The sequence below is a fragment of the Syngnathus scovelli genome, chromosome 22 (genome assembly GCF_024217435.2).
Source record: "Syngnathus scovelli strain Florida chromosome 22, RoL_Ssco_1.2, whole genome shotgun sequence".
NCBI lineage: Eukaryota > Metazoa > Chordata > Actinopteri > Syngnathiformes > Syngnathidae > Syngnathus > Syngnathus scovelli.
Window position 1 is genome coordinate 2,895,310 of NC_090868.1, and position 21,218 is coordinate 2,916,527.

General features: G+C 46.9%; 1 protein-coding gene across 2 annotated transcripts; it reads right to left on the reverse strand.

The window, feature by feature from the left end:
- Positions 1 to 44: 44 nt before the first annotated feature.
- Positions 45 to 13,951, reverse strand: pparaa (peroxisome proliferator-activated receptor alpha a). 2 transcript variants are annotated; one of them, XM_049760888.2, is made up of 10 exons: positions 8,924 to 13,945; positions 6,403 to 6,596; positions 4,421 to 5,604; positions 3,073 to 3,283; positions 2,764 to 2,918; positions 1,883 to 2,021; positions 1,346 to 1,548; positions 1,022 to 1,282; positions 715 to 958; positions 45 to 651 (listed from the first exon to the last, which is right to left on the reverse strand). In XM_049760888.2, the coding sequence occupies exons 4-10, from the start codon at positions 3,254 to 3,256 to the stop codon at positions 407 to 409; spliced, it is 1,431 nt and encodes a 476-aa protein (XP_049616845.1). In that variant the 5' UTR covers positions 3,257 to 3,283; positions 4,421 to 5,604; positions 6,403 to 6,596; positions 8,924 to 13,945; the 3' UTR covers positions 45 to 406. The 2 variants fall into 2 exon arrangements, with proteins under 2 accessions (XP_049616845.1, XP_049616843.1); XM_049760886.2 differs by having other exon boundaries at positions 1,022 to 1,548; positions 8,924 to 13,951.
- Between the last annotated feature and the right edge of the window lie 7,267 nt (positions 13,952 to 21,218).

A 21,218-nucleotide genomic window follows, 5' to 3' on the forward strand; every position in this document is an offset into this window, starting at 1 on the left:
ATTAATCGTAAAAGTAAGTACAACACACATTTAAACGCATAAAATTGAGAACATTATTATTTATATACAGTTTTGAAAATAAGTTTGTACAGAATCATACAATTATTGTCTTGTTAAAACAAATGATTCATACTGGCACATAGTATTTTGTATTTATGAAAGATTGTACAAAGGGTATGAAGCATGCAAGTTTGAAATGATTGCTTCAAGTGGAATTCAGTGGTTAATTCAAGGAGGTTAGAATTACAGTTCAAAAAATAAAAGAAACTCAACTACTTGGCTAATTTCACAGTCACGCATCAAAAATAAGTTTTAAATATTGCATGATAAAGATTTAAACTTGAGTTTGAGACCTTGGCTGCAACACTATTTTTCTTCTGGCTCCTTTTGTCCTAAAAAATAACTCTTAGTACATGTCCCTGTAGATTTCCTGGAGGAGGGGGTGCAGCGAGGTGTCCTCGGTGGTCTCGATATCGTGCACCAACTGAGCGTGCTCCGTCACCAGTTCCCGGAGGTCGGCTAATTTCTGCAACAGCCTCGGGAAGAGGAAGGCGTCGTCGGGGTGGTTGGCCTGCAGGTGGAGCCGTAGCGCCTGTACGATTCCTTCCTGGAGCCTCTCCACCAGCGTCGCGTTCACAAGACCCGGACGGTCTGCGAATACAAATAGGGGGAGTGAGGACCCAAAACGATCATCTCCGTTAGGTGTCTACTCACCTCCGCAACAGATGATGGCGGCCACGAAGAGAGCCAGGTCGCTGTCGTCCAGCTCAAGGGAGTTGAAGCGTGCGGCGAACTGGAACTTGGGTTCCATCATGTCGCCAAAGGGCCGCCGGAGGCTCTTGAGGAACTCGCGGGTGATGAAGCCGCCGCCGCGCGCCACCAGGAGGCCGTCTTTGTTCATGCACGAGGCCAGGAGCGTGAAGAGAGCCTCGTAAACGCCGTACTTGAGGAGAGTCACCTATGGGGATAAAAACGGTATTTAATGTTAAGCGTGAAGGATGATTGAGAAGCTCACAAGTACCTGATCATTCAAATCCAGGTTCTGGAAGCTTGGAATAGCTTTGGCGAACTCGGTGAGCTCGGTGACCGTCTCCACGGAGGTGCTCTGGCAGCAATGGAAGAGACGAGCTTCGGCCTCCCTCTGCCGGAGCCCGCCGCACCCCACGGCGGCAACCAGGACCCCCGCCGAGAGGCTGCACTCGGGTTCCGCGTCGTCCCCCTTGGACGCCGCTAGCGTCCTCTCGGCGAGCTGGAACGTCTCCATGTCGTGGATGATGAACGGCTGAAGAAGAAAAGGAGGTGAGGTGGAGATGATGAGAACGAGCGCGTCCGTCGGCGGCTTTACCGGCTCGCTGCTCTTCCCGGTGAGTATGAGCCGCGCTTTGGCTTTGTTCATGTTGAAGTTCTTCATGTAGGCTCGGTGGATTCGCCCGACGAGCACCCGGTGGTCGGACAGCGCCGGGGTGGCCTCTTTCTTCTTCTCGGCCATTTTGCTCTCCGCCTTCAGCTTGATCTTCTCCGCCTGGGGCATGCGGCCGAAGCGGATGGCTGTTGAGTCGAGACATCCTTTCAGCCTCCCGTACGTAAAGGAGCTAGCTAACGAATAGCGTCTCGGCTTTCCGAAGACGGCGGGGGGGGGGGGACGAACCCCGCGACCCCACTGTTGATGACAAGCCAGATGTGGGGGGGGGGGGGGCTGTGTTTTGTCAGCGGAACGCTCCAGCGATGTGAAACCCGTTGACCCGGGTCACCTCCTGCTACGCTTGTGCACATGGGTCCGCATTCATTGCTAACAAATACGGTTACCAAGTGGATTTTTTGTTTGACTCGCATTTATTATTATTTTTTTACACAATTAAAAACCCGAAAACCTCGGACTTACCGTTGTGAGACATGCCCACGGAAAGGCACTTGTGGAAGCGGCAGTACTGGCACTTGTTGCGGTTCTTCTTCTGGATTTTGCAATGGCGTTCGCACTTGTCGTACTCCAGCCCGAGCCGGATGGTTCTCCTGAAGAAACCCTGGCGGGGACATAAAACTCAAGTAGTCATGAATTTTAGAATGTGAGGGGGCTAAGAACGGAACCTTGTGGCACTTTTTTTGCATTTTGAAGAAAACAAAAAACAGCATATTGGTGGAAAGCGAATGGAGGGAAGTTCTCCTGGCCTGTAACGTTAGCATCCTGTACAGCTGCATTTGGTAAATGCCGCAGTGACGCTCATTAGGCTTTGCTCAGATTACTGTGCAATCAGTAGGAAGAAGCTCTCTTACTTTGTTACAGATGGCGTGAGCATTCAAGTGACTTAGCCTGGAGCCGCAGGCCACATGTAATTTGAGGCTAACTGGCTTGCTGCCTAGATAGGCTGCGTAGAAAGAAAAAAAAGTTTGGTGTAAAACGTAAATAAATGTGGCTGGACACTGAGCTCTGGAAAAATAATCGGCTTAATTGTAGCCATTTTAAATCAACACACAATCGGAGCGAGGAATAATACCAACACGTTGCTGACGGCCACACATGGTGGATTTTTCCATGACAGCTGTCGAGTTTCTGACGTGCACGGACTAGCCGGGACGTCAAACGATCAAAAAGTGTGGCTCCGCGCGCGTGCGTGAACGTCGCTGAGGCTGGCCGGAAGCCAAGATGGAGGGAGGTGACGAGTCAACTGAGGGCATGGCCTCGCCGACCTGGGCTCCGGGACTTTCCCCGCGTGAGCTAAGTGAATGCATGATGACCCAAATGCATTTTTTTATTTTTAGGCTCACCTTGCAGCCCTCACAGGCGTGCACGCCGTAGTGGAACCCCGAAGCTTTGTCCGAACACACCCTGCACTCCAAGCTGAGGGGGCCCGAGACCTCACCAGGCCGCGATGCTTCCCCGCAGCCCCCCGGTGACGGACTGGAAGCCGGGGTTAAAGTGTCTGTCAAACAAGACAGGTACGTTCGTTGACCTTTTGCACAATTTACAAAAAAGGACTGCACGCTAACCTTTCACCACAGTGGCCTTTTTTTCAGGTTCACTATTATGCAATAAATCAGGCGTGGGCAAAGTTTTTTTTTTTTTTGACAACTCACCCAGTGCAATGGAGCTCTCCGACTCCGAACCAGGATTCTGGTACTCCGGGAAATCAAACCCCAGAGCCTGGTCTCTGACGGACTGGGATATATCGCCAAGATCGTCCATGAGGTCAGCGCACAGGGGGCTGTCCAAAAGGGAGTCCCCTAATGGAGACGGGGGGCAGTAGAGGTCCCCTGCCATGCCTGGATCCCGACCTCACTCACCAGACTACAAAAAAGCAGACAGCAGTGAAACCTGATCAGTTTTGTGTTCAAGAAGATGGCCGTTAAATTGCCGTAAAAAAAGAAACACCAATGCGGTATAGCTAGCGTGCCGGAACATCTGTTTGAGCCATTCCCCCCCCCCCCCCCCCCCCTACAACTTCCAGTAATTGACTCCGGCAGATGTTCTGACGTTAATGTAGCGCAGAACGGACCTCGATTCCAGATTACAACAGGAATGGGAATTGCGAGGCAGTGCTACTTTCTTGTGATTGGACCGTATCTGGCCCCCGTGCCACGAGTTTGACACCTTAACTTTTATACATCCATCCACTAATACAAAACAACCGACAAACGAGGAGATCTAAATCGATCCACTCTTGTTTATTCAGTGTTAGTGCGTTCAGCATGTCTGCTGGACATGTCGCGTCCTGTCGACTAGCAAGCAGAACATTGCAAAGCCTCCAAACAGGTAATTTTTTTTTGGGGGGGGGGAACAGGTGAGTGCAAATGAGTCACATTAAAGTGGGATCATGTCGATAACTTCCGGAGATGGCATTGTGTAAGTTTTTTTTTTTTTAACCACTTGGTGGAGTACAATTAACACCCTAAAAAGAGATTAAACATCTTTGTTTGAGGTCAAAGGTCAAATATTCACAAGTGGTAAAATACAACCAAAAAAAAAAGAGGGGGGGGGGGGGGCAATTTATGAAATGTAACCTGATCAGGCATTCATTGTTTTTTACTTCCCAAGCGGACAAGGTTGCTATCTTTAGGTCGCAGGAGAGGAAAAGAGCTTTGCAGAATTCATGTCAACAAAGAAACATGGATGCACAACAAACGAGGGGGAACAAAAAAAATCTAGACATCATGTGATCGAGACCCAGCTGGGTACAGCTGTCCTTATTCCTGTTGTTTTGTTTTTAATTTCTGCTAAAAGGGTTGTTTAATGTCCAAATATATTGGGTTGAACTGCCCACTCATGTCTGACAAGGTCATCAAACTACTCGAAATAGTTGCGAGAACAAACTGGTCCAAAACTTTCCAAGCGCATCACAAGCGAGGGCGGAAATCCTCTTAGGAGCTCATAATCACACTTGCAAAAAAATAAAAGAACGAGTCAACTTGATAATGTTTGTATTACCGCAGAGATTTGGCTGCCGAGCATTTCCAGATGACAAATCCCGGGGGCGCTCGTTTGACTGCGAAGACGGAGAGCGAGACGTTTGGTTCAGCGCAGCCGCTTCGGGAGCGTCCTACTCCGGCCTGGTTTCAGTCAACACCCTTGGCGCTTTCGGAGGAAATGACGTCAAAGGGGACAACTGAAAAGAGCACACCTCCTTACACACCTATAGTTTGGACCAATCACAGGGCAGGAAGCGCTAAGACTTCCGGGTTGTAAAATGATTAAACTTCAAATAATCTTTATAAAAGATAAAAACATTTGGATAAAAACGTTTAATTTAAATTCAGGAAAAGAACATTTAGCGGTCTTTCATGTTTAGCGTGGACTATGAATGCTTTCAAAAAAAGGCATTCCATGCATTGAGTGTTGCGCCCTCTACTGTTGAGGATGCGCGTCAAGGGTGTGATCATGATTTGGAGGATTTAATGGGTAAAAATGAAAAGCTGAAGCTTATCACCAGCTAACTACAACTTCGAAAACTACTAGCCTACAATGCACGCTACTTAAATTATTTGTTGGTCTTGAGACAATCAATATTTCACTTGTGAATTAAATGAGCTCATTCAGGCAATAAAATCAATGAGTCAAACTTTTGTCCCCGTTCTTTATTAATCTTAGAACAAAACCGTTATAATCCATGACGCAAATACTGAAATAATTCGGAGTAAAACTCACCACGGGTGCGCTTGCTGACGTCAAAGCAGCGCATTTGGAGCAGGGTGACGTGCGTCTCCTTGGACGAATTGCTGCCCTCCAGGGAAGGCAGTAGGTTGTATAGTTAGCTCCTGATGGGGTAAAATCACAACCCTGAAACCACACAACCTACTACCTCACCCTGTACGAACACCGTAAATCACCGACGAGGCCCGTGGCAAAGTGAGATCCGAGTTGATGGGGGGAAAAAAAATGACGTTTACAATGCTGCAACAGTTTGCCGCCGCCGCCATGACAGTCGCTTCAGGAAAGACAGTAAGTTGTATAGTCATGTGACAGTTTGGGAAGGACCCTAAGACTATACAACCTACTACCTCACCCCAAAGGACCGTTGGACTCTTTTCGCCTCCTCCGGCTCGACGTGGAAAAAAGCAGCGTTTGGATCACTTACGCTCGTGCGCTGGTCCGGCCGCTCCGCCGGGCTCGGCCTGAAGGACACAAGGGAGGAGAGTGTCACACTTTCACTTGGCTCTCGCCTTACACCCGAGAGGATCGTGTAACTATTGTCAGCGCTCGGAGAAAAGCAGATAGGGTGTACTGAGAGCGCCACGTCCTACTGGGAGCCCTTTCCCCAAACAAATTAGCAAACAATATCTCATCTCCATGTTTTGGGTCGATGTGCGGCAGCAGTTTTGAAAAGTGACTCAGTGGCCTCATTACTAACCACATTTTTTTTTTTCCCCCTCCCTTGTTCACTTCACCCATAAATGCCACAGCGGCACTACTTTATGCCCGGGCCTGTAAAGTACACAGAAGCCCTGACTCAGCATTTATTCACACAGGGCCACAGTTCACATAAAATAAAAACTTTCGCTTCAGACTTTTATAATCGATGGCGCGATTATCAAAGTCTGCTTCGGTTTGGACGGAGGATCTAAAATTGAGCTAAAACCGCGTGTCATAAAATAAACGGTGACTAATGAGAGGAGAGTAAAATGGCTGCCCTGTTTGGGGAGCTCGCCGTAAAGTGCTAAGCGGCGTTAAGATGTCACCGAGGATTGTTCAAAACGAGTTGAGATGAAGCATTGCGGCCGGCCCGGCTGCAGTTGAGCAAGGCGGCCAACAGGTGTCCTCCCGAGCGCGCGAGGCCCGGGCCGAGGGATCTCTCCCGTGACAACAAGGCCTTTGTGCAGTTCCGGCCGCCGTGCCTTCGTGTAGCGTTTGCCCTCTAATCTTCATTTGACCTTTGCATCCCCTCCTTTGAGAAGATTATCGCGAGGACGTACCCGCTTTGAGGCGACTCAACGTGGCCCGGGTGGAGTTCTCCGGACGGGAGTCTGAAAGAGGAAACCGCATTGGCGCCAGACTCCAGGGAATCGGACCACGTGGTGGCGAGCGGCTCGTCGCGTTCAGGACGATATTAAATGAGGGAAGAAGAAGAAACCTTGAAGTTGAGGTTTGCCCAAGACGTACACTGCGCCTGCAAAATGAAAGAGAACCGACGTCAGCTATGTGTGGTCGTACTGGCACACACACACACACAGAAAGGTGTCCATGAAAGCAGCTCCCTAAATACGCCGATGCCACACATGTTAGAGTGATCACAGTTGAAGAAAAAAAAAAAAAAAAAAGAAAAACTGCGGACTCACATTAAGACTACATTGACCACTTTGTCATCGTTGACTGCTGGCAAAGAGACGAGGACGTTAATAGGCTCTTTCTGATTCATCAGCACACGCTCACTTTGTGGCTTTTGGCTTGAGCATGAAGATTTTTTTTTCCCCCCCTTCCTTCTTTAAATTGTATCTAATTATACTTGCTAAATATATAAAGCAGAAATGACTTGCTAAATCAGGATCCCTTTTCTGAAAATTTAACAAAGCACGAGAAAGGTAAATAAAATTGGAATCATCGATTGGGTGTGAGAGCAAAATAATATAATTAGTTGAGCTGACACACACACACACACACACACACTCACACAAACACACAAAAATGGTATCTATATAATGACACTAAGTTTTGAAAAATACACAAATTAAAATACCCACTAGGATTTAATTAATCGACCCAAGAAATTTTGAACAACCACAAAATGATAAAAGCGACTACAATTGCAGTGTTAAAAAAATATTATGTACACGCATGCGCGCTCGACACACACACACATGCACACACACACACACAAATAAATGAAGGGGTTAAAAAATAAGTATTTTGAAAATTACGCCGTGTAAAGGTAGCAATTAAAAAAATACAAATACTCATAAATTAAAATAGTGCTCCACCTAATGTAAATAATTAAAAGGTGATCTATTGAAACTTGAAAATAAACACACTCCAACCCCACACACACACACGTTGAGGATTTCTCACCCGCACCAAGATGAACATATCTGATCGACAAATTTGTGTATTTGCTAAAGGCAAGAAATAAGTACGACGCTCTTAATTTGAACTTTGCCCGCTCGGCATGGGCAAAGTGTGTGTGTGTGTGTGTTTCTAACTTTGCCCCCGATGCACCTGTGTGTGTTTAAGTAAGACAGTGGCCATCTGTATGGGGCCCATTGTGCGTGTGAATGCTGCGAGGAGGAGGCTGTGCCCTGGACTCCTTGGGAGAGGCGTGGGAACCCCATTCATCCGGGGAGCCGGGGCTTCATTGTGGGGCTGCGCACCATCAAATGCGTCTGGCTGGCTGCTGAGAGGAAGTGTGTGTGTGTGTGTGTTTTGCCTCAATTAATATTGATGTGTGAACTTTCGAAATATATTTCGTCGATTTACGACGTGGCGGCTTTTTTCGACCGCGCGGCTTTACCGTCGATTTGTCGTCATCTTTAATTTGAAATGAAAGGACGCCGATATATTTCTTTTTTTTTTTTAAATTAATAAATCATTCGAAAGCGGCGTGCAAGACCGCGCGCGTAACGACGCACCTGATGTCTTCGGCGTCCTCCGAGAGGGAGGGGTCGAGACGTTTCGAGTACACATTTGGGGTTTCCTGCGGCGTTATCGAGTGGCGGATGACGAGCGGGCGGTAGGTGTGACGGCTTTGACGAATCGCTGACGCCGCACGATGCCGCCACTCCTATCTGCTCGACACGGTTCGATCTCCGGCTAACTGTGAAGGAATGCCAAACATATGCGTTCGGGTTTATGGCTAAATACCGGCTGCGGAAAAAAACAAATAATATGACGCATTAAAAAACAAGCCGATATTCCTCTCTTCAATGCTAATACTGCAAATTTCTAAAACGTGTACGCTTGAACCCGTTTTCCGGTGCCGCACGGAACCCAGAAGAGGCCAACGAAATCGTGGAACTTATTGCAAAAACGAGGAGATTAGCGCGCACGTGTTTTGAGAGAAAATACAAAACATTTTGCCTCTCGGGCCTGCTCGTAGAAGCGTTAGAAAGCTATGTGTGGCCACGTGTCACAGATGACCCCCTTTTTTTTTTTTAAGTATTCGGCCTTTAAACACATTCCAGCTTCGAATGCGGAAACTCCATCTAGTGCGGAATCGAATCGGGAGAAATAAATGAAAAAAGAAGGAAGAAAGGGGCGAATGGGCTGCAGAGACGGAGCGTTGCGGCGGGGCCCGCCTGGACGCAGGCCCAGCGCCGCACAGCCTCATCTCTTTTCGGGAAGCACCACGACGGAGATTAACTTGGTTCCGTGTCGGCCTCGGGTCACCTCTCCGAAAGCATCAAGCAGAGCATTGCGCTGCTCACACATTTGCGTTTTCCAAATCTACATATGTGCAGGAATACACACGTGAATCTCCCCACACACACACGCACAGTGACTCACCCAGCGAGGTTTGACGCCGAGAGATCCGCGGCGATCGTTTGTGGCGTACGGCTGGCTCGCCACACGTCCGCACATCCGCTCTGTGGAGGAGAGGCAAGTCGGGTTCAGTCACAGAGCTCGACACCAGCGTGCCGGCGAGCGCCCCGTCCGGACTCCCGCAAAAGTCCAGTGTGTGCATGTGTGTGTGTTGCCATCTGTTGGACCCTCTGCCACCTTTGTCCGGACCGCCTGCGAGCACTTTTTCTAATCTTTGCAAGCGGGGCTTCCCTCGCCGTCTCTCCCCGTCTGCCAGCTTCTAGTCGGCCCGCCACAATGGGGGGAGGCCATGTGGTTTCCCGTGCAGTCGCGTGTTCCTCCTGTCTGGCAGTTAACGAGGCTTTCAATGAGGAATGTTAGCAAACAGAGCCGCTGCGCGTCGGCCCAATGCTAAGCCCGGCGACCAGTCAGATCGCAGCGCCGACCCGGGCGCATGAATAATGCAAAGGGAACGAACGGAGGAGGTGAAGCTCCTCCCCTCGCGCTGCTCCTGCCTGAGCCCGACGCCACCCCCCCCACCCTCCCTTGCTCCAAAACTCAAATGCCTTCACGGGAGATTCAGGAGCTCGGCAGCAACTCGTCAAAATCGACTAAAACAAAGTCGTGCACGAGGACGACGGCGGACGCACGCGCCAATCGGTTCCTGAAACATACGACTTTTTTTTTTCTCCCCCCCCCTCTGCCTCGGAATCATCTCGCTCCTTTATGGCTTTCTGTGCCTTTTGTTTAGAATTGGCACCTGTCCCAGAAAAAAAAAGCCCGGTCGGCCGCTCCGCCCTCCTGCTCTGCTTTCACTGGAGACTGCCCACGAGCGAGACAGAGGAGGAGAAAGAGAGAGCGAGACACGCAGACACAAACAGAAAGCCAAGCGAGCGAGAGTGAGGGGAAAGGGAGAGAGAGGGTGGGGCAGAACACCCAAAAAAAAAAAAGAAAAAAAAAAAAAAAAGAGGGAGAGGTCCAGAGATGGGGAGACCAAGGTGGAGGGCAGGGCAAAAATATTTGACAAAACTCCACAAAAGCAGGGAAGAAAAATCAGTCGAAAAATCGCCAGGTCCCAAAAATGCGTTCCGTGCAGAAGGAAGCCACTTGTTGCTTGGTGGTGCGGCGCGGGTGCAGGCAGGGGGTTAAAATCCTGGGACTACGAGTAGTGAAACATCCCTCCCTCTTTTTGGCACCGAGGGGAGGGCCCGCCTGTAGAAATAGCAGCAGAGCCCCCCCACAACCCTCCTCCTCCTCCTCCACCCCCTCGCTCGTTCTCTCAGAGCTGCTGCGTCCGAGTCTACCCTCTCGCATGTGGCTGGGACCCAGGCAGAGAAGAGGAGGAGGGCGGCGGTGGATAGAAAAAGAGGCAAGGAGGGCGGGGGGGGGGAGGCTGGGGGGGTCGGGGTTAGGGCTGTGAGTGGAGGAGAAAGGGCTCAGCTGATGATGAAACAGGGACCAGCGGGAGTGGGTACGCACTACGCTTTTCATCACCATTTCCAAGGAGGGGGGGTGGGGGGGGGGGGTCGGCCAATAAACCAAACATATTTGTAAGACGCTTTGCGTAACTCCGAGCGAGCAAGTTTGAGAGCTTGCAGGAGAGGCTGGCAACACCAAACCACCAACCAGGAAGTGGCAGCCAATCACCATCGCCGGCTTCATCCAAGGTCATTTTTTTACCCCCCCCCCCCCCTCTAAACACATTCACGACTGGACGGCCAAACGCGCACCTGGCGGCGACGTCGCATCTGCCCGGATACGGCCGAGCGCGCCCGCCATTACGAGGGGAGCAAACGGCGGGACGACAAAATGGACTCTGGTTGTGTCCTCCCCCTTAGCGCCTCCCCCCCTCGCCTATTCTGTCCGTTTTCGTCCTTCCAAAGCGCGGCTAACCAACATCCTGGCGAGCGTTACATTCGGGCCGTGGCGCTGAGGGTCTTTGTGCCAACAACCCCCCCGCCCCTCCCTCCTTCTATCGTCTGTCGCCCTTCGTGAACACCTTTGCCGCTTGGTCTTTGGCGCCACGTCCACTTCCCACCCAACTTCCACCTCCAAACTTCTTTCAGCGACCAGAACGCTGTCATGCCCTTTAGCACTCGGCCCCACTGTAACACACAAAAAAAAAAAAACACACAACTTCCTCTCTTTCGGACAGCGTTCCCCTCCCCTTCGGTCTCTCCCGCAACTCAGCACCGGCAAAAATTTCCTCTCCTCCATGTTGCACAAAAGAGCGTCGGGGTGGTGGGAGGGGACGGGAGAGAAACACGACGCATCACGTAGCACCGCTAGTCGCTGCGCTTGATTTCCGACGCTTACAGTAACGAATCAAACGCGAGGGAAAGCACGCTTCTTTAAAGTCGCAGCCTCTCCTTGCAAAAAAGAAAAATTCCGAATTCATTCGTATTCTGCCGAGAGCTGTGCTATCTTCTCCCTCTCTCTCTCACACACACACACACTCTCAAACAAACACACACGCACAAGCTGTAAACACGGGCGACAAAAAAATCCGTCGAGTCGGGAGGCGAGCAAAGCTTCTTTGTGGAGACACACACTCCCGACGAGGAAAACACAAACGGTCGTTAGTTTGAAACCTGCTGACGTCATCTCTCGCCACGTCGGCTGAACCAATCGCAACCGGGGCCGAATGACAAAATCAAACAATAGCGTATGAAAAACGCTTGAATCGGCTTTTTTTGCAGAAGCGATCACCCCCCCCACACACACACCTCCCTGATCAAGACGGTGTTTCTTTTCGGTTGTTTACTGTCTCAGGTGGCAGGAATTCCAAAAACTTGGCGGAGCCTGTTCCTCGGCTGTACGGCGTTGAGCGGAGGATACGGCTTTGCCTTTTGGCCCGGACGCAACTTCTGAGGCCTCTGCTCGGGCCTCGCCCGCGCAACGCCGCCGCCGCCGCTAATGACGCTGGCGACATCAACACTTTTGCTCGCTGGGAGTATTTGCAATTTCGGATGTCGTCGCCCCACAACCATCGTCGACGACGGCAAAAATTACACATACTTTCCGAATACAGCCCAAAAAGTTTCACTGAAGTTTGAAAAAGATTTTACGACTAGAAATCAAGCTAACAGCAAACAGCTCGGTTCAAATTTAAGAGAGATTTCCAAGATAGGGTTGTGACGGCTAAAGTGTCAAATTAGGGCTGCGCGGTTTGACCTTTAAACAAAACGTCAATTTGTTTTTTTTTTAATCTATCACTTACATAGTAAAATACTAATGACAAGGATTTTTTTTCCCTCTCCTTTTTTTTTTAAACTTAAAAATAGGTAATAATTGTAAAGTATAACTGGGACAAATTAAGTTAGCTGTTCTTTTCCAAACGAGCACGTGTGTCTGCAGCTGTGACACGTCGACAAATTCATCGATCAAATCCTGTCTGAATTAAAAAAAAAAGTAAAACTTTTCCGTTTCTGCTCTCGCGCTGCTCGGCGGCGGAGCGGCCCCCGGCCCGCTCAAAAGTCTACAAGGTGGTCCGCCGAGGGGCCCCTCGGCAGCACGCGCCGCGACAACTTCTCCATTACGAGCGTGACCTCAGGGGTCAGGCTCTGAAGTCTTGCGCACAAAGGCCACGACCCCGGGGTCAGAAGCGGAACGCCGGGGGCAGGCCCGAGGGGCCCCGACGCAAAGAGAGAGCGTGCCGCTCGCTTTGAAAGGTAAGCATCGCTAACGCGAGGGCCTAATAAGGATTAAGGGGCCGTCTCCTTTGGAACGTCACTCGGGGGCCTCGTACATCAGTCTCTATTAGCCTCCGTGACCTTTGCCGGCCGTTATCGGGCCCCCGGGTCACGGGCGCACGCGCCGCAGAGCCGTCAAAGCAAACGCCCGCCGTGACCTCTCGCTGATAACACTGACAAATTGTTTCAGGAGTAGAAAATAGGATGCGATACCCTGGAGGTTAACCTGTTGAGGCAAGTTTTCAACTTATTCATGAGGTTGGCATCGGGCGGGCGAGACAAAAAAAAAAAAAGAAAAGGCCGATTGCCTGGGATAAATCAAAAAGGCAGACACGTCAAAAAAAAAAAAAAAGATATAAAAGAAAGCACGAGTTTCCCCGCCTTTGATAAAGAGCCAGGCCCGAGTTGAGAGAAAACTTTGATGGAAGCAGCTGAGCTCCCGCAGAGTCACGAGCACAAAATGGAGGACGACAGGAGACAACATGGCGGCCTTGACTGACGTTTTCAATTTGAATCAAGGGGAAAATAATATTGCGTCAGCCGCCAAGCCTGCAAGGTGCACGTTTGAAATCGGATTTCTGTTATTATGACACGACCGTTCCAAAATTGTGCAAATAAAGAAATCACAGCAGCAAGAAGAAAAAATACAAGTAATCTAGAATGTATCGATAAAGGAGCGTTACATAAATAAAGCAAATTTAAAGACAAATAAAATTACCCATTGCAGTATTATGTTAAGCTTAAAGGTCTCATTTTGAATTACTGTCTTTTTTTTATTAAATATCTAACTTAAGAATAAAAAAGAATGATTATTTTGGTTACCCGGGTCAGTTCCTTAACTTTTTTTAAAAACTGTTTTCAAGTTACAGGCGAGCCAAAATGTTAACTTTCTGAAAACACAAGTTTGGAAAAGAATCAAGTCCTCATTTTAAAAGGCTAAAATGCAAATTAGTGTTTTAAAATTATAATAATAGTCAATTTGGCATTTTGTTGCTGCATAAATTTCTAGTTAACATTTTTAACTTTTGACACAAACCGGGAAATGAGTCGAGTCGATTCTTTTTTAAGATTTCTTGAGGCACTAGTGCAAAGTTGAGCGTGGGTATAATTAGAAATAAATATTGGGAAACATTTCGAGATCAAATGTTACACGCTGACTATATACCGAGAATTTTTTCTTTTTTTTTTTCCCAGTATTGTTAAAAGCAAGACATTGACTTAGCTAACAGTGAAGTCGGCCGGGCGAGGTGAAGCCAGACAGATCGTGCTCCTTTGGTCTAATTTCAACGTTGCGTGCAAAGTGCAGTAAAAACAAAACAAAACAAAAAAAGTCAACAAACACTCACCGTGGATCTCGCCGGAACGTCGCTCACGGGCTTCCAAAGACGCCACAGGGACAAACGTTTTCCCGCACGTGCTTCCAGGCTGCAAGAAACAATGAGACGACTTTGAGGCTCAGCAAGAACGAGGTTTAAAGATCAGCTCGTTCCGAATAAGGGAAAGAGAGGTGGCCGTCTCTCGGGGCTTAAGACGCTGGCGGCCATGTGTCCGTCGGCCGCAACAAAAGCCGGCCTATGCGGGGTGCATATAGATGGAGCGGGCTCCTTTTGTGCACCGGGTCCGGCTCTCGGGGGCCCCGGGCCTGCCGAGCAGCTTGAGCGGGGCTCGTTCGCTCACACATGACACACTCTTTGCCATATTCAATATTTTGCCAAACTCTCGATGATGGGAACAAACCGACAACTACTAATTGTATGCGAAGCCAGGCAACAAAAGTTAATATTTGATTTGTCGTTTTAGGATTTTTACTCACATGTGTGTTTGAAAATAGATTGAACTTTTCAAATATACAAATATGACTTTTTTTTATAGCATTAAACCAAACATGGATGTAATTTCACTTTGGAAATTCCCAACTATGTGCCATTTTGTTGTTTTTTTTGGCTACTTATCACATGGCAGTAAATCCAAAAGGGGAAAACAAGTTTTTCTGGAGGTCTGCCTTGCACATTCGAACAATGCGCTGACTCGTGTGAGCAATCAGGTGGATGCTGCTCGGATGGCCGGAACGTTCTTCAAAGTCACAATACGGCTTCAACGAGACAAAATAACTACTGTGCCGTGTCCGAAGCCATTTTTGTTCCTCAAATGAGCAAGCTGGTATTTTTACAAGATGTGAAAATATTTGGATGGAACCTTCAGAGCTTCAATACGGATAATTACACACACAAAAAAAGTCTGCTGACGGCTCGGGAGTTTTCGCCATCTTGAGATGATGAGAAAAGCAGCCATTTTAAAAACCATCTCAAACTAATTCCCATAGGAAATTACTTTTTTTTTTTTGTGTGCGAGATGTAAATCATTCCCGTTTTTTATTTTGCATGATGATACTTCAAGTCAAATATCATATTCTTGCTGCATGCGAATTTCTGCGGGATGACGTTAGCTATTTCTAAACGATTTATTTCTTTTAATATAAATCGGTATCGACTCCATCTTAATCGTCCAAAAAGCAAAAATGATACGTGGTAAATAAAAGAGCCCGGACGGACATCAAGTTGCAAAAAAAAAAAAGCTATTTCAAAAAATTAGATGTCTCCGACAGCGGAGAGCACACGAGCCTCCCGGGAGGACTTTCTGGTTCGGGCTCTTCTCCGCAAAATAGCTGATAGGAGCCCGAGGATCTCTTTCCAGCACATCTGGATAACACCTGATCCCAACTGTGGAGTCCAACAAGATCTTTCTATCCAAAATTAGTCCAAATTTGGAAAGGTGGGGGGGTCAAGTCCAACAAATTTCAAAATGGACACTGGGAGAGGAAGTTCACGCAAATTTTCATCCAACGTTGAGAAGAAGAACTTACCGACAGGTTATCCGACGGGCTCTCGAGGACGCGGGTGTTCTCTGGAGGTCCTGCGGCACACAGAGGAAACACAAGTGTGTTCAAAAACGGGAAAAGTGTGGCAAACGCCGACAGGTCGTGGAATGATGAAGTCGAGAGAACGGCGAGTGGCTGGGTGCATGCAAGCCGAGCGCATGACGTTCCTGCTGGAACATGTCGGTGCAGTCTAGCACTAAATCACATTGCTGCTTTTCCAAACTTTTTTCGTTTATAACTTTTTCATATTTGACGTAGGTAGCATCAAAAATACACATTGCTTCATGATTGATCAAAACAAGGGCTCGAAAACGAGACGGCACTTTTTCTATTCCATGTGGAGCAAAAAAAAACATTTTGTTTTGGAATATTTCTGCTGTACCGTGTCCAGTTCAGTCTTGGTTGCTTCCAATATGCAATAACACGTTTCAACTCATCCTTCCATGACACCGCGATAGAAAGTTCGCCTTTCGTCGAGTCGTCGTCTCTTTCGATGGACGCAAAGCCCATCGAGTGAAAGCTGACTTGAATATTTCATCCGGCGCTGGGGCTCAAAGCGGTTTATCTGCTATTTATAGCAGGGGGGCGCCACAATTTGTTCTCCCGTGCGATCGACGATTGAAGACTCTCGATTGGGCTTAATAAAGCCGCGGGGGCGAGCTTTCCCGAGCAGGTGGACCCGCCGGCCGGCTTCGCGTTTGAACTAAACCGGAAGAACCTGCTCGCCACCGAGGGTGCGCTTCATTTCCATCTTCTCACCACCGAACGACGTGGGAGGGCTGCGACTGAAAACGGAGCGAGATGCTCGAAAATGAAGCGAGAGATCGGCAGGGTAGCGAATGGAGGCAGAAAATCCTGCTCGCTCTCGTTTTCCCCCCACGGTGTCTTTTTGTTGTGAGTGGGGGGGTGTGGGGGGGGCAGTATTTTCTCCCTCTCCGCGTCTTTCGCTCTCAAATGATTCTCGGTGGAAAGAAAAGGCCTTTTCCTCGTCCTCGGTTGAACTCCGCATCAGCTTCCTGTTAGAAAGGCAAAGAGGAAACACCCAGGGCAGCACGCGCATGCGCACACAAACACACACACACAGAGCGAGGCCTTCAACTGGTGGATTCTTTGCTGCCCGAGAAATTAGGTCAAGCACTTAAGAACCCTGCGCGGCGATCAACGCAGATTTCAAACGGCAACTGCGCGTGCAGAAAAGTATGCAAGCGTCAAATTAAAAGTTGCATCTCTGCCGCATTTAAACGCTGCGCCTCGCAAATGATCTCATTAGGGACAGAACATATTACACGACGATATCAGCTGCTTGAGTGTTTGCCGAAAAAAAAAAAATCCCCCCAACGCCGCCACGTCCTGCCCACTGGCCTGAAATATCCTTAAAGGAACACCACGCCGCATTGCCAAGCACATCCCGATCAGATCTTCGTTTGAATTAATCTCGCCATCTCGATGTTCCATCAATGACAAGCAAAATCGTAATTCCAGGCCTCGATGCTGAGTCAATTTCGACAGTTTACACGGCGCAGGCACGATGGCATTTTTATAGTTGCCCTTATAATCAAAACATGCAACGTCGGGGTATTAATACATCACATGAGAGGGTGGGCGTCTCAATTGGGACAGCCCCACACACACACGTGCAGTGAAAAAGCAAGTCATGGATCTTTTTTTGGGGGAATCCCAGGTGTGTGGAACTATAAGGGCAGATGTGGATCTTAAATAAAAAAAAATCACTGTTGCAAAGGATAATCTGGGTGACATCAGCCAAAACAAGGTCAACAAGCTATAAATGCTTTGGATTAAAGTCAACAAAAAACAGTGTTTGATGCCTTTTTTATAATCTTTATCCTTTTAATAGGATCATAAGTCGCCCTCCCACACATCACTAGGATCAATATTTTTGGGACTATTAGATTGGGGATGAATTATAGAAGGCGTTTTAATCATTTATAAAAAAAAAACACATCCAGCAACAGCTGAGCAAGCCCAGCTCACGTTTCATTGAATTCATTTTCATGAAAAACACACAGGGGGGCATCAGGGGGGGCACTCCTGCACGATATGTGAATCCTGGGTCATTGCTTTTCTGTTTTTAAGCACTTTTCTCGTCCTCTACAAAGAGCGGCTCGCCTGTCACGCTCCCCCCGCGCGGAGGTGCTTATGAGCGGCTACCCCGCTCGAGCTCGCTTCGATCGGTAAACAAAGGGCAGGGAATCGACGTGTGCCAGTCGGAACTAGGGCACAAGGCTAATTTCCCCCACGAAAGCTTCTATTTATGCGATTAGTATGTCGAACCGCAAATGGTTTCGACCACCTGCGGAAATTTATGAGCACGTCCTGCATTCGACACCACAAAATAAACAAACCAGGAAGAGCAAAAGTACATACCCGAAGGTGTCACGTTCAAGTTGTCTTAATTCCCGTCTCGTAAAAGACGACTTCTTAGGAAGAGGAGGAAAAAACGCGTCCGTGTTCGAAGACAGCAGCCGGGGAATGGTGACGCCGCTCTCCGCTCCCTCCTCCCGCGGCTACGGCTGCTCGGTTCAGCGGGGACACGGCGCGTCCTATGCCCGCCGCTCAAGCAGATGCGTCAAGTTCAGCTGAGGTGAAAAGCAGCTCGTTACACAAGCAAAAGCCCCGTAGTCCGCTTGTTTTAAAGTCTTTCAAGATGAGGACAGAAGAGGAGAGGAGGAGGGCATTAAAAAAAAAAAAAAGAGTGAAAAGCCACTTGACGATGTAAAAGCTGCAAAAAGTAGGCTGCTTGCTGGGAGATGAATATTGAGGGCTCCCTCACCCCCCCCCCTCCTTTTCGCCTCTTCCGCGAATAGAAAAAAAAGGACTATTTGATATTGCTTAGTGCCAGCTTTGTGCAAAAAAATTATATTTGAAAGCTTAATTTGACGGGGAAAATAACCGTCAAGTGGCGTTTAAAAATACAATACGGTGATATTATAAGCGTTTAAGTCGATTCTAGTCCTTTGATCAACTAGTTTGTTTGAAAGGGGGAACTCCCACGTTTTAATATCGCTATTAAAATCATTTAATCAGTAAATATGCGTGTGACTTACTTTGAAGACACAAAGGATTAAATATAAGAAAGTTAATTGCTAGCTACTTAGCCCAGTTGGGCTAATTAGCTTAGATAAGACATCAAAAGTGGATTTTCACACGTCTGTAAAAGTGACTTAATTAGCTCCACGTGCTTCATAAAAAGTTGATAAATATTCAATTAAGTTTTGGTTTACCTGAACGCACACGCAAAATAAGTTAAAGTATAAATTTGATGAGCAAGACTTACCAAAATGTCGTCTTTCGAGAACATTCATAACTGGTTGGTTATGGGTCCAAATTGAGGCAGTGATAATGATACGGACATGATAAAGTTCCTAAAATTTCTTTTTCAGTTTTTTTTAAGTGAAGTAGATATTTTTATATATCTTTTAAATCAATTGTACACATGAGGATTAGTTGCTTGAATACATTCAAAAAACAATGTTTCAATATTTGGTAAATATATTTTTTAGCTGCCATAACAATCAGGCATAATATAGGACATCAAAAAAAAGGGGAAGCACACGTTTACATATTTCCAAGGACCCTTTTGTTTTGTCCCCAAATGTAAATAATACATTTATAACAATCATTCAGAAAAACTAAATGAACTATACAAGTTTTATAGTGTTAATAATTTCCAAACTAAATCTCTTAAATGTGTGTATTTTTGTATTTAAAAAAGAAGGGCAAAAAGGAAAATGACTTTTATAGTTGTTTGAGATTTTTCATATCCTTAAATGCTTTACTTACCATCTTGAATATTTAAGACAGAAGTTTATTATTTATCATATCTTCTAATAATATTAGTAAATTGGCATACCTACTTTACCAAATGCTGCTATATTGTTCTCATTTTGGAGACGAATGGAAAGTTCCCTCATGGATAAGTGGATAAATAAAGTTTTTATCTCCAGTGCATTTTTCTTTCTATCTATCCATCCAACCTTGACGTATCTTCATGAAGCATGCAGGCTATACTTTAAAGGGATTAAAAGTCGATTAACTTTTATACCGATGGAGTTTCAAGTGCATAAAGACGAAGAGTGATTTTTTTTTTAATGGCTTAAAATAACTTGGTGTGTGTGTGTGTGTGTGTGCACAAAGAAGCCGGTCCATCGGTTAAACCGAAAGTGTCCAGTTTACTGTCAAAACTTATATTAATTCCAAATGAATACCGAAAAATGTGTATTACTCTTCGGTATAATTACAATATATAATATTGTTATGTACCTGTGTCCTGATTTATTACAAAACAAAGTAGAAACAGTTGGAGAAGTTTGTCCACTTTAGCATTCATTTTATTGTATCCATGTATTTTTCAGGCATACATATTTTAGTTTATATACTTTTTATATATTCTACACAATATTTTGATGTAAAATTAAAGAATTTCATGTTATTAAAAGAACCCACGAGGATCTATCTATAATACTTAATGTGTATTTTTAAGGATTGCAATTCATTTCTACATGGAGTGTTATTGTCTCCTATTTTAGTGACTTTATCAAGTGTAGTTTTGATCGATCGAGTAATTATTAAGTGATAGGAGGGAACAATGAGCAAGGTAGGCGAGGCCGCTTTTAGTTGCACTTCAGGCCGCACGCTAGTTCCCCCCCCCCTCTCCAAATAAGTGCTGCATTGCGGCACATGCCCCACCTTGCACCACTAAAAGATCCATTTTGTCCTCCAACAGAGTGGCTGGACTGAATTGGTATGTGACCATGACTGAAATTTGTTCCTGGAGTTTGTGAAATGCAAGAAAAGTCAGCCAAAAAATTATCCTCGTGCTTTTCGTAATGTGGTGGAGGGAGGGTCAGGGCCAGCAAGGCCTTCTCAATCAGAAGCACTGACCTACATTTATCATTCATTCGGCAAAAGTGTATTTTTTAATTCCAGGTGACCTCTTCATTTCATCGTGTTTCTCGTGGCTTATTGCAGATCAATCAAATGTCAGTTTTGCCTTCAGAATCAGCAGAGCTGGCCGATGTAAATTAATCTAAATTTCTTGAACCAAACAAATTTCTAATTTGTCCTCACTGACTGAACGACATCATCATTTTTCTTTCTTCTGATTGGCTGAACAGAGCAAAACATGTCACAACTGGCACGATCTATTTATAAGGATGTGTGCATAAATACTTTTAAAAATCAGCATTTCTGGTGAGTATGATTGTATTTTATTTACATTTTTTTATCATATATGGACTATATGTGTGCACTGCCCGAGTAGGTTCACGCACCTGCGGAGGTATTATCACTTTATTATCTGCGGCCCAGTGGTTGTACAGTATGTTGTGGCTTGGTTGCCGCGGGTAACGGGTCAATGATTACCCAGTGAGGCCCGGATTGTCCTCAAGTGCAGGTCAGAACCTCCTGGGCCGCATCTTCTAAGGCCAAATATGTTAAATGTTGATATCAATTAGCATCAAGGCGCTGCTTCGGTTGCCACGTGTTGGGTGAATCGATGACCCCGGCGCTTTGCACTTGACCTCAAAGCCGAGGGACAGACGGACGGGCGCTCTTTTCTTCGCGAGCACCTTCCTGCAACGGGCCGAGAAGAGCACAATGCCTTTCAGTGTGGTTCACACACAATGGCAGGAATGGCCGCGTTTACGCAGGCAAAGGAACGGAGTCAAATGGCGTCTGTGAGGTTTCTGTG

Coding starts and splice junctions, on each gene's coding strand:
- pparaa (XM_049760886.2), bottom strand. CDS start 3,256: ATGGCAGGGGACCTCTACTGCCCCCCGTCTCCATTAGGGGACTCCCTT. Junction 959..1,021: donor ACCTGGATTTGAATGATCAG/GTACTTGTGAGC, acceptor TTATCCCCATAG/GTGACTCTCCTCAAGTACGG. Junction 652..714: donor CGCCATCATCTGTTGCGGAG/GTGAGTAGACAC, acceptor TTGTATTCGCAG/ACCGTCCGGGTCTTGTGAAC.